Here is a 13,871-nt window from a genome sequence, read left to right as displayed (position 1 = left end):
ATAGCACAGGGAGATCAGCTCAGTGCTTTGTGACCACCTAGAGGGGTGGGATAGGGAGGGTGGGAGGGAGACGCAAGAGGGAGGAGATATGGGGATATATGTATATGTATAGCTGATTCAATTTGTTATAAAGCAGAAACTAACACACAATTGTAAAGCAATTAAACTCCAATAAAGATGTTTAAAAAAAAAAAGACAATTTAATAAATGATGGCTGAAAATGTGCTTTTTAAAATTTAATAGTAGATATTTGTATTTATTAGGTACCATTAAGTTAGGAATACTATATTCATTGGTTTGTTCATTCATTGCATTTATGTATAAAATTTATTTTAGCTAAAAACAAAAAACAAAACAACTTACCTCCCACCCCGTGCCTCCAATTTGTTCTCTGTATCTATTAGCTTGGTGTTTGGTGTGTGTGTCTCTGTGTGTGTGTATGTGTGTGTGTGTGTGTGTGTGTGTGTGTGTGTTTCTATTTATTTTATAGTCTACATATAAGAGAGACCATACGGTATTTGTCTTTCTCTGTCTGACTTATTTCACCTAACATAATGCCCTTGAAGTCCATTCATGTTGTTGCAGATGGCAAGATTTCATTCTTTTTATGGCTGAAAAATTGAGATATATTTAGATATAGATATATGTATATATTCATTCATCCATTAACGGCCACTAAGTTGTTTCCATATCTTGGCTATTGTGAATAATGCTGCAATGAACATGGAGGTGCAGTTATCTCTTTGAATTACTGTTTTCATTTTCTTTAAATAAATATCCAGAAGTGGGACTGCTGGATCCTGTGATAGTTCTATTTTTAAAATTTTGTGTAACCTATCTAGTATTATCTGTAGTGGCTAAACCTATTTACATTGCCACCAACAGTGCACAGGGATTCCCTTTGCTCCACATCCTCAAGGAAAATCCTTGTGCACTGTTGGTGGGAATGTAAATTTTTGCAGCCACTATGGAACAGCATGGAGTTTCCTCAAAAAATTAAAAATAGAAATACCATGTAATCCAGCAATTCCACTTCTGGGTATTTATCCTAAGAAAATTAAACACTAACTTGAAAAGATATCTACACCCCTGTGTTCGTTGCAGCATTTATTTACAATAGCCAAAATGTGGAGAAAATCTACGTGTCTGCTGATAATGAGTGGATAAAGAAAATGTGATATACACAATGGAAAATTATTCAGCCATAAAAAGAAAGAAATCCTGCCCTTTTTGGCAACAAGGATGCACCCTAAGGGCATTATGTTAAGTGAAATAAGTCAGAGAAAGATACTGTATGATCTCACTTATACCTGGAATCTAAAAACAAACCAAAAAATGGAACTCATATATACAGAGAACAGATTGGTCGTTGCCAGAGGAGAAGGTGGGTGGGTGAAATGAGTGAAGGATGTCATAAGGTACAAAATTCCAGTTATAAAATAAATGTCATGTAGTGTACAGCATGGTAACTATAGTAAATAACACTTTATTGTATATTTGAAAGTCACTAAGAGAGTAGATCTTAAAATTTCTCATCACAAGAAAAAAATTTTTGTAGCTATGTGTGGTGACAGATGTTACCTAGACTTATTGTGGTGATCATTTTGCAATATGTGTAAATATCAAATCATTATGTTGTACACCTAAAACTAATACAATTTTATATTAATTTAAAGTCAAAAACAACCTCATCAAAGAGGTTAAGTGCTTTGAAGTCAAGCTGACTTTTTCCCTCTTTCTCAAGTTACATTGTAAGTTATATAACCTTAATTTCCTCATCAATAAAATGGGTTTAATATTAAAAAAAGAATTGTACGTACTCCAGAGAAGAAAAAATTTATTGTCAGAATCACATTAAATTTACGTAAGAAATTCCCTGCATTATGATAGTTAGTTTTATATAATGTATTCAGCAGCATAAACACTACATTATTTGGAACCATCCATATATGAAGTTGGCTACTGTGTGGTTCCATTTGTTTTCACTTTCCCAAGCTTCATACTCCACAGTGAACACAATTGTGATTTTAAATTGCTTTCCTTAGTTTTCCATAAAAATTTTGGAATTACATTCTACAAAACTGCTTTTAAAATATATCAACATAATAGCTTCCTCTTTGTACGAATTTTCTAGTTTAAGAAGACCTCAGCCATATTGTTCACTGTTCCACATTCAGTAAATTTATAGGTTTTTCTCCCTTGTGGGAGCTCTATATTGTGTAATTAGCTCTCACTGCCATGCAAAAGCCATCCTGTGTTAAACACAGGTTTTCCCTACATTGAATCCTCTTATGTATGAGTTCTGGCTTTTCAGTCTTTTCCATATTAATTGCTTTAATGAGGTTTTTCACTAGTATGAATTAAATGATCCTTAACAAACTGTGCATTACAGGAAAAGACTTTTCAACATCCAGTATGTTCAGAGGGATTTTCTTCAGCACAAATATTCTTCTGTCTAATGAGTTATTCCTTCCTAATGAAGTGTCTCCCATAATTATATTCGTGGTGCTTCTCACCACTATGAATTAATGAGGTATGATTGCTGAGAGAAGGCTTTCCAACTTTCATTACACTCATGGGGTTTCTCTTCAGAATGAATCCTCTGACATCGGATGAGTTTTGATTTCCTGCGGAAGGCTTTCCAATATTCAATACATTCATGGGGCTTCTCCCCAGTATGACTTTTCTGATGTGTCTTGGGACCTGCCTTACAAGATAAGGCTTTTCTACATTCTGCACACGCATGGGGTATCTCCCCAGTATGAATCTTCTGATGAATAGTAAGTTCTGTTTTACTTCTGAAGGGTCTTCTACACTATTTACTTTCATGTGGTTTTTCACCAGTATGAATTAACTGATGCTTAATGAGGTGTCCTTTCTGGGAGAAGGCTTTCCAACATACAGTACTCTCATAGGCTTTCTCCTCAGAATGAACCTTCTGATGTCTGATGAGTTCTGGCTTCAATGTGAAAGCTTTCCCACATTCATTACATTCACAGTGTTTCTCTCCGGTATGAATTTTCCGATGCCTGATGAGGGGTGCTTTTAGGGAGAAAGCTTTTCTACATTTGGTACATTCATAGCGTTTCTTTCCAGTATGAATTGTCCAGGGCTTGCAGAGATCTAGCTTACATGAGAAGTTTTTCCCACACTCAGCACATTCATAGGGTTTCTCCCAAGTGTGAATTTTCTGATGTGTCTTGAGATCTACCTTATGAGAAAAGCCTTTTCCACATTCTGTATATTCATTGGCTTTATCTCCCATATTTATTTCCCTCTGATGTATAATGAATGTTGTCTTACTTCTGAAGGCTTTCTCACATCTTTTGCTGTCATAAGGTTTCTCACCAATATGAATTAACAGATGTCTTACAAGATGAGTTTCTGAGAGAACGCTTTCAAACATTGAGAACACTCATAAGGTTTTAACTGAGTATAATTTCTCCGATGGATACTAAGTTCTGAACTATTACCTCTAAGTTGACTTAAAATTTGCCTTGATTTGCCACAATTTGTTAATTTTCTAAAATGGAGCAAAGCAAAGCATCCTTTGTGAAATGATCCAACTTCTCATAAGGGAAGAAATATTCTTCAGAAATTCCCACTTTTGTGGTTTCATATCTAAATTCTTCATCTGAAAGGAGAAGGAAGATAAAATTGGCTCAACAAGACATATAAAATCAGACAGAAACCAAGCTATGCAGCCCACAATCAGATGTACTACTCTTCTGATTGCTGGTCTGGGGCTTGGCACATAGTTGGTGCTTAATAAGCAATTGTGAAAAACATCAGTGTCATATCCTATTATAGCTCCTGTTCTCTGAATTTGTATTGATCATTACTTCCTTCCCCTATTGCCCTCATCCCTAGATACTTCTTTTCTTGCCTCTGAAACCACATTTCCCTTTAACTCTAATATTAAATCTTGACACTTAACGCTTCCACTTACTGTGACTATTATAAACTTAGGCTTTTCTCAAATTTTATTATCATTTCCTCAAAACAAACAAAACAAATCAACCAGTAATAACCTAACTAGACTGTGCTGCCACAATATTCAAATTATATACGTAATTCCTGTGCTCAAAGCCCATCTGTAACACTCTTAGGCCAACAAATCCAGTTATCTACAGTATTTCACTAGTACCCACAAATATATTCTGTTCCAGTAGGATCAGAATACTAATTATTCTGTACAAAGTCAGGTTTATTGCAAGTTTGTGTATATACAAATGCCTCTCTGCACCACTTAGCTTGCTTTTCTTCTTCTTGACTACTTATTCAAAACATGTGTGTGAGGGTATGGAACCAAGAGAAATTAGTGTACCATGCTCTGAAATAATAATTTTTCCTAACTTTTTCATACTACCTTCAAAGGTCTTTTTTCTGTGAATTCCTAACAATAACAATAACACTGATTTTGACAGTTTCATATTCTCGAAGATATTTATTCTGAGCTGCTCCAATCTGCAGTGAAAGCTCTCTAGAACTCCTGCACAACTGTGGCCACAGGATCTACCTCCTCCTTCTTGCCTTGGATTCCCTCACTTATGTTGTTTGCTGGATCCTGATACTTTGACTCTATGTTTTCTTTTTCCAGTAGTTTCCTGATAGAATTGTGAATAGGAGATAAATTCTTTTGAGACCATGCATGTCTGAAAATGTTGGTATTGTATACCAAAACATAATTAATAGTTTTGTATGGTAGAAAAATTCTAGGTTGGAAATAATTTTCCCACAAATTTTTGAAGGTATTACTCTTTTATCTTCTAGGTTCCATTATTGCTGTTGAAGTCTAAAGCCAAGTTTTTTGCAGGTCTCTTATTTATGTTCTTTTCTCTTCCTCTTAGGAAGCTTTACAGATATTCTTTTGTAATTAGCATTTTGAAATTTTATGATCTGGATTAATGTCAGTTTACTTTCATCCACTTTGCTAGCCATCATTCAATGGACACTTTCAGTGAGAAAATTTTCTTAAATTATTTTGAAACAGTTTTCTTCCTCCATTTTCTCTCTTTCTCTGTCTTCCATGTGTCTGACTCATACTCACCTGAGCAGAGATCACTTGGAATTTTCCCTTCAAACACTCCTGGATCTTCTCCTTGCTCCAACTTGAAGATCATATATGATTTAGGAACTGAAGATCCTGTTGATGAGAAACCACCTCAGACATGGTGTTAAGGATCATATAGTAAAGTTTCCACTTTGCATGTTAGCAAGATAAAAAAAGTTTATCGGTGAGAGAGAAATATAAATTCAGTATCCAAAGGGAGACTGTGAAATTGAGAACTTGAGGACAAAGTCAATATACACTTCATAAGTTCTCTGCCCCTATTCCCTTGCCCCCATTTAGTGTCAGCAAGAGAAAGCAAAGGCATCAGTCAGCGAGGCACAGTCAAGCCTACACAGGACAGTGACACTCACCCACAGATGCTAGGTGACTGTAATTCTCAAGCATCATGTCCCTGTACAGGGTCCTCTACAGGGGTGTCAGGTGTTGCCATTCCTCCCAGCTGAAACCCACAATCACATTCCTGAAAGACGTTGATCCTTGTAATAGAAAAACTCACTTTAATCTGAGGTTGTCTGCATTGGGTGATGACAAAGGGAGGTACCAAAAATGAATTTTATTCATTTTCACCATGATTCATTACATAGGAGTGGTTTTCATTTTACTTTGCAAGACAAACCCAAGATCTGCATATTAGGTATGAACTTTGTTACTGATGTGTCATTGAATCTAGGCTTTTTTAATAAACGGAGCTAGAAATTTAAATTTTCCAAATATTAACAGTTCCAATTTAAATTTAACACAGTTCTTTCCCCTTAATCTTTCAAATGTTTTATGTCTTTTTTCCCCTCTTAGATTGAAAATCATATCTGCTAATATTACTAATATATTTACTTATATGCTTTCTAAACCAAATACATATAATAGTTTCAGAGTTATAGCACCAAATTGCTAATGGTGGACCTAATAAATGAAGTTTAACATTTCTTTGAAGTTCTTTTTTGTCCAGAGAGCATATTCTCCTAAGGATGTACAGTCAAGTTACTATATTCAAAAGCCATTTGAAATATTCATTTACTAATTTGGTATCTATTAAGTTCAATAACTCCAAGCAGGAAAAATACAAAAAAATGAAAAAAAGCATACTGAGACACATGACAGTCAAACTACTAAAAAGTAAACAGGAAGAAAGAGAAGGAAGACGAGAGGAAAGGAGGAAAAGAGAGGGAGGGAAGGACGAAGGGAGAAGGAAGGAATAGAAAAAATCTTTTAAAGAAAACAGGGAGTAGGAGTGTGAGACATATGACATTCAGAGAAACAACAATGAGAATGATGGCTGGATAGTGGGAGCCAGAGCACAACACAGTGACATCTTTGAAATGTTGAAAGAATAGTACTGTCAACCTATAATTATATAAGCAGAAAAAATATCCTTCAAAAATTATGGTGATAGTTAACAATTTTGAAGAAGAAAGTTGTAGGATGTATACCCCCAGATTTCAAGCCTTGAAATTTCAAGATTTATATAGCAATCTTACATAGTGTTGCATTAATATAGATAGAAAAATAGAACAATGGAACATAATAGAATCTAGAAATAAACCTATGCAAATAAGGTCAACAGATTTTTGTCAAAGGTGAAAATGAAATTGAATAGGCTCCTAATTCAAAAGACCTTTATTTTCAATAAACGATGCTGGAGCAACTAAATATCGGTTTAAAAAGAAAAACACCAAACTCTCACCTTGAAGGCCACATTAAGCAAACAAAAGAATAAATAGAACCCAGCACAGACTTCTTCCAAACCATCTAAGAAAGAAACCCTGACTTTCAGACCTTCAGAAAAATTGTTTCTTTCATTTATATCACACACACACACACACACACAAAGGAACAACTACTTTAAACATGTATTAAATTTTTTAAGTTAAAACAAACTCAATGGTTTCTACATCACAGTACGTATGAAAATTAATTCAAGATTGACATAAATCTAAATGTGAAAGCTAAAACTATAAAATTTCTAGAAGAAAATCTTCACAATCTTAAAGGACAGATCTATTAATGAGGACATAAAAAACATTAGTCATGAAAGAAAAATAAATAAATTGGGATTCCTCAAAATTAAAAATTTTTACTCATCAAACACAATGTTAATTAAATGAAAAGGCAAATCACAGACTGGAAAAAAATTTTCAATATTTTTTGTATCCAGAATAAAACTGACAAAGAACTTGTATCCAGAATAAAACTGATTCCTTCAAGTCAGAAATAATTAAAAAGATAATCCAAAAATTTTGTGAGTGACTTGAATGAGCACTCATACCAAGATATACAAATGTCTGTAAGCTCATCAAGTGATGCTCAACCTTATTAGTCATCAGGAAAATGCAAAGTAAAATCACCATGAGATTCTACTGCACAACCACCGGGATAGCTAAAAAAAGATCAGCAACCCAAGTGTTGGTAACGGTGTAAGAACAACTGGAATGCTCATATATAGCTGGCGGGAGTTGCATACACAGATACCTTAAAATCTGTCTGGCAGATTTGGTAAATTAAATATAAGCCTCCCCTATGATTCCAGCAATTCCATTCCTATATTCCCAAGAGAAAGTAATCTTATGTCCACGAAAAGACTTGAACAAGAATGTTTATAGCAGCTTTATTCATAATCATCAAAAAATGTAATCATCTGAAATATCCAACAACAAAATGAACAAATTATAGTATACAAGTAAAATGGAATTCTACTCTTAAGAAAAGAATAATTGATGTATATAACAATATGGATAAGTGTTAAAAACGTTACGTGCAGTGAAAGAAGCCAAACACAAAAGAGAATCACACGGTAAATACTATGTTCATGTACATTTCACCGCATGTAACTTACACTCAATTTCTAAAAATTTAAAATGTGGGTAAATATAAAAGACAGCTGGCTATCTAAAACAAAAATAACACAGTATTATGGGGTTTATTATGTATATATAGAAGTAAAATATTTGAAAACAATATAAAGATCAGAAGGTTAAATGGAATTACACTATTGGAAGGTTTTTATGTTGCTTGTGAAATAGTATGTTGTTAATTAAAAGTCGACTGTTACAAATTAAAGATGCATATTGTATTCCCTGAGACAATTTTCAAAAGGGAGAACCACTTGAAAAGTCAATGCTTGATTAAGAAAAAGAAAGCAGAAAAAGAGGAACAAAGAACAGATCAGACAAATAGAACATAGATTGCAAGTTGGTGGACTTGAATCATATCAGTAATTATATGAAATGAAAATGAATTAAACAATGCCATTAAAAGACAGATATTATAAAACAACCTTTTTTAAAAACCTACATAAATATTTAAATCTTTTGTGCATCAAAAGACACAATAAACAAAGTGAAAAGGCAACTGATGAAGGGGGAAAAATATCTTCAAATCATATGTCTGATAAGAGATTAATATCCAAAATATATAAAGAACTCATGTAATTCAACAACAAAAAAACCCATCTGATTAAAAAATGGGCAAAGGACTTGAATAGACACTTCTCCAAAAGATATACAAATGCAATAAGGATACAAAAAGATGCTTAATATTACTAATCACTAGAGAACTGCAAATCAAAACCACAATTAGATACCCCCACACATCCATTAGGATAGCTACAGTCAAAAACACAGAAAATAAGTGTTGGTGAGGATGTAGAGAAATTGAAACCCTTGTACATCGCTGGTGAGAATATAAAATGTTACAGCTGCTATGGAAAATAATATGGAAGTTCCTCAAAAAATTAAAAATAGAATTATTATATTACCATATAGCAATTCCACTTCTGGGTATATACACAAAAAAATTGACAACAAGGTTTTGAAGAGATACTTGTATATGTTCATAGCAGCATTCTTTGCAATAGCCAAAAGGTGGAAACAACCCAGGTGTGCATCTACAGATGAATGAATAAACAAAATGTGGTATGTACCTACAATGGAATGTATTTCAGTCTTAAAAAAGAAGAAAATTCTGACACATGCTACAACACAGATGAACCTTGAGAACATTAGGCTAAGTGAAATAAGCCATCATAAAAAGACAAATATTGTATGATTCCACTGATGTGAAATATCTAGCGTAGTCAGAGACATAGAGACAGAAAGGAGAATGCTGGTTGCCAGGGGCTGGGAAAAGGGGGAATGAGACGTTATTTTACAATGGATACAGAGTTTTAGTTCTGCGAAATTAAAAGAATTCTAGAGATGAATGGTGGTAATTGTTGCACAAAAATGTCAATGTACCTATTACCGCTTAACTTAAAATTGGTTAAGATGGAACATTTTGTGTTATGTGTATCTAACCACAATTTTTAAAAAGACTCAACTGTATGCTGACTACAAGAAACATATTTTGAACTTAAGGACAGCTATGTTGAAAGTAAAAGGATGCAAAAAGATATACCATGAAAACACTAATTATAAGACCAGTACGGCTATGTTAATAGAGAAAAAGTAGGTATCAAGACATAAGTATTTCTAGCAAAGAGGGAAATTTCAAATGACAAAAAGATAATGTCATCTGGATGACATAAAATCCTAAATGTATATGCAACAAATGTCACTTCAAAATTGAAAGAACAAAAAGCAAAATAGGCAAATCTATAATCACAGTTAGAAATTTTCATACTACTCTCTTGTCTGTTTGATCAAACAAACAAAAAGTCAGTAAAGATATTGAACACTATCAAGCAATTTAACCTAATTGACATTTATAGAGCATTACAACTAATACTCAGGTAATACACATTCTTTTCAGAATGTATGAAATATTTACCAAAATAGACCATACGCTGGGTCATAAAATACGTCTCAATAAATTTTAAAGAATTGAAGTAATGCAAACTATGTTTTCTAATGATAAAGATATAACAGAAATCAACAATGAAAATATAACTATAAAATACCAAAATATTTAGAAATTAAACAAGACACTTCTATACATCACATGGAGCAAAATATTCTAAATGGAAGGGAAATATTTTGACGTGAATAATAAAAACACAACGTATTGAAGTTTATAAGATGCAGCTAAATCAGTAGTTAGAGAAAAATTTAGAGGTTTGAATACATGTATATTAGAAAATAAGGTTTAAACAAATGAACAATCAATTAAAAGAAAGCCAAGAGTTGGTTCCTTCAAATGATTAAATTGATAAACCCTGAACAAACCTAAACAAATGAAAAATATACAAATTACAAAATATAGAAATAAAAATAAGGATTACCACTAACGATTATACACAGATTAAAAAATAATAAAAGGACATCACCAACAACTTTCTGGCAATAAATTTGACAATTTAGAGAAAATGAACAATTTCTTAAAAGAAATTACTGAGTTACTAAAACTGACACAAAAATAATCTTAGTGACTAATATCTACTGAAGAAAATGAATCTGAATAAAAGCTTTCCCACAAAGAAAATACCAGGCCCTGATGCCCTAATAGTAAATTTCCTTAAAATATTTAGAGAATCTTACACAAACTTTTAAAAAGAATTAGTAAAGAATGAGCCCTTCCCAATTCATGTTGAAGCTAGCATTACCTACCAAAATCTGACAAGTGCATTAAAATAAAAGTACAGACAAAAATACCTCGTGATCATTGATGCAAAACTTCTTAACAAAATAGTAGCAATTTGGATCCAGCCATGTACAAAAAATAGAATTATACACCATGACCAAGTAGGTTTTATCCCAGCAATGCAAAAAAAATCAATCAATCAATACAATCTACCAAATTAACAAAATAATGGAGAAAATTTATAATTATTGCAGTAGACGTAAGAAAAGCATTTGACATCACAGTTAAGGGTTAAATATCCCTTAAGGTGGCGTGCAAGGCCAACATGTCTATTTTCACTGCTCAATTCAACATTTACCAAAGGTCCTAGCTACTACACTACAGCAAGAAAAATAAATAAAATATGTAAAGATAAGAAGGAAGAAATAAAACTGGCTTTATTTGCAGATGATATAATTGTGAATGCAAAAAAATCCAAAAGAATTTACAAATGAACTACCACAGAAAATTTCCAAGACTGTAGAATAAAGTCAATATAAAAAATTGATTATAGTTCTATATACTATCAACATCCATTAAAATGAAATTAAAAAGCAATACTTTTTAGAAAAGTATCAAAAAATATTTTGATATACTGAGAAATAAACTTAACCAAAGATACGAAAAACCTGCACACCGAAAATTAAAAATTACTAAGATATATTAAAGAAGACCTAGATAAATAGAAGGTATGTCAGCTAATGAATTAAAGACTCATTATCACTGAAGTCAAGTCTCCCAAACTTTATCCATAGGTAAAATGCAATCTCAATCAAAATCCAAACACCCTTTTTGTACTGAATGGGAGACAATATCTGCAAACAATATATCTAAGGGGTTGATATCCAAAATATATAAAGAATTCATAGAACATAATATCAAAACAACTTGATTAAAAAATGGGCAGAGGATGGGACTTCCCTGGTGATGCAGTTATTAAGAATCCACCTGCCATGCAGCAGACACAGGTTTGAGCCCTGGTCTGGGAAGATCCCACATACGGGAGCAACTAAGCCCGTGCATCACAACTACTGAGCCTGTGCTCTAGAGCCCGTGAGCCACACTACTGAGCCTGCGTGCCACAACTACTGAAACCTGCGTGCCTAGAGCCCATGCTCTGCAACAAGAGAAGCCACCACAATGAGAAGCCCGTGCACTGCAACCAAGAGTAGCCCTCACTTGACGTAACTAGAAAAAGACCGAGCACAGCAACGAAAACCCAATGCAGCCAAAAAATAAGTAAATAAATTTTAAAAATGTGCAGAGGACCTGAATACATTTTTCAGAGAAGACATACAGATGGACAACAGGTGCATGAAAAGATGCTCAGCCTCACTAATCATCAGGGAAATGCAAATTAAAAACACAATGAGCTATCACTTCACAATTATCAGAATGGCTATTATCAAAAAGACAACAAATAACAAGTGTTGGCGAAGATGTGGAGAAAAGGGAACCTTCATGCACTGTTGGTGGGAATGTAAATTGATACAGCCACTATGAAAAACAGTATGGAGATTCCTGAAAAATTAAAAATAGAACTACCACATGACCCAGCAATTCCATTTCTGGGTATTTATCTAAAGAAAACAAAAACACTAATTAGAAAAGATATATGTACCCCTGTGTTGATTGCAGCATTATTTGCAATAGCTAATATATGTAAGCAACCTAAGTGTCCATCAATAGACAAATAAAGAAGATGTGAGATATACGTGTGTGTGTGTGTGTGTGTGTGTGTGTGTGTATACTGAGTCATAAAAAAGTATGAAATCTTGCCATTTGACACAACATGGATGGATGGACCTGGAGATGATTTTGCTCAGTGAAATAAGGCAGACAGAGAAAGACAAATACTGTATGATTTCACTTATATGTGGAATCTGAAAAACAAAACAAATGAACAAACATAACAAAACAGAAACAGAGTTATAGATACAGAGAACAAACAGGTGGCTGACAGAAGGGAGGGGGTTGGGGAAGAAAGAAATAGGTGAGGGAGGTTAAGAGGTGCAAACTTCCAGCTGCAAAATAAATGTCACAGGTATGAAATGTACAGTATAGGGAATATAGTCAGTAACTCTGCAATATCTTTGTATGGTTACATATCATAACTAGAATTATCATGGTGATCATTTTGAAATGCATAGGAATATTGAATTACTATGTTGTGTAACAGGAGCAAACATAGTGTTGTAGGTCAATTACTGTATTCTTAGAAAACAAACTCATAGAAAAAGAGATCAGATTTGTGGTTACAGAGGCAGAGTCAGGGGAGGGGAAATTGGATGAAAGCAGTCAAAATGCACAAAATTCCAGTTATAAATAATTGCTAAGGTTGTAATGTACAACATCATAAGTACAGTTAACAATGCTGTATGTTATATATGAAAGTTGTTGGTTAGTAAATCCTAAGAGGATTTACCACAAGAATAAAAAACTTTTTTTTTATTTCTTTACTTTTTTATCTATGTGTGATGATGGATGGTCACTAAATTTTTTGTGATAATCATTTCATAATTTATATGTCAAATCATTATTTTGTACACCTTAAACTTTTACAGTGCTGTATGTCAATTATATCTCAATAAAACTGAAAGAAAAAAGCCAATTTGGAAATTTATATGGAAATTCAAAAGACTTAGAATAGCTAAAATAATCTTGAAGAGGAACAAAGTTGGAAGACTTATGCTAATTAATCTAAATCATTACTATAAAGTAACAGTAATTAAAGAAGTGAATTTTCGACATAACAAAACAACAGATTATTGGAATAGAACAGAGAAATCAACTCACAATTATATGATCAATTGATTGTTTTAAAAGACACCAATGCAATTGAATAGGGAAGAAAAGCCATCTCAAAATATGGTGCCAGAACAACTAGATATCAGTATGGGGGGAAAATGTAAGCCTCAACTCCTAGTATATAACTATTGTGACTTTATTAAATTAACATTTGTTAAGTAGAACCCCAGGATGTCTGGATGGTGAGCTGTGGTTCAACAAAAGACAAGGAAATCAAAATAGAAGTTTATTTCTCACAGGTTCTGGAGGAAGTACTCACATGACAGAGGGGTCACACTTCAAGGTCAAAGCAGAGTGTGGGCAGAGAAAGCCTGACACTACCTAGTACATGCCTTTATTAGGGTCTTTGGGTGAAATGCTTTGAGGTTCCCAGATTAAGCCAGATTGGTCAATTCAATCCCCCAAAAGAGCAAAGGTTTGGTATGTTCCTTGAGGTTCG

General features: G+C 33.4%; 1 protein-coding gene across 1 annotated transcript; it reads right to left on the bottom strand.

Moving 5' to 3' along the window:
* Positions 1 to 2,815: 2,815 nt before the first annotated feature.
* On the bottom strand, positions 2,816 to 3,406 carry LOC133097368 (zinc finger protein 182-like). Its single transcript, XM_061199229.1, has one exon. The coding sequence runs from the start codon at positions 3,404 to 3,406 to the stop codon at positions 2,816 to 2,818; it is 591 nt and encodes a 196-aa protein (XP_061055212.1).
* Between the last annotated feature and the right edge of the window lie 10,465 nt (positions 3,407 to 13,871).

Source organism: Eubalaena glacialis, chromosome 9, assembly GCF_028564815.1.
Source record: "Eubalaena glacialis isolate mEubGla1 chromosome 9, mEubGla1.1.hap2.+ XY, whole genome shotgun sequence".
Taxonomy (NCBI): Eukaryota; Metazoa; Chordata; class Mammalia; order Artiodactyla; family Balaenidae; genus Eubalaena; species Eubalaena glacialis.
The sequence above is the reverse complement of the archived record's forward strand: the minus strand, read 5'-3'. Positions and strand labels throughout refer to the sequence as shown.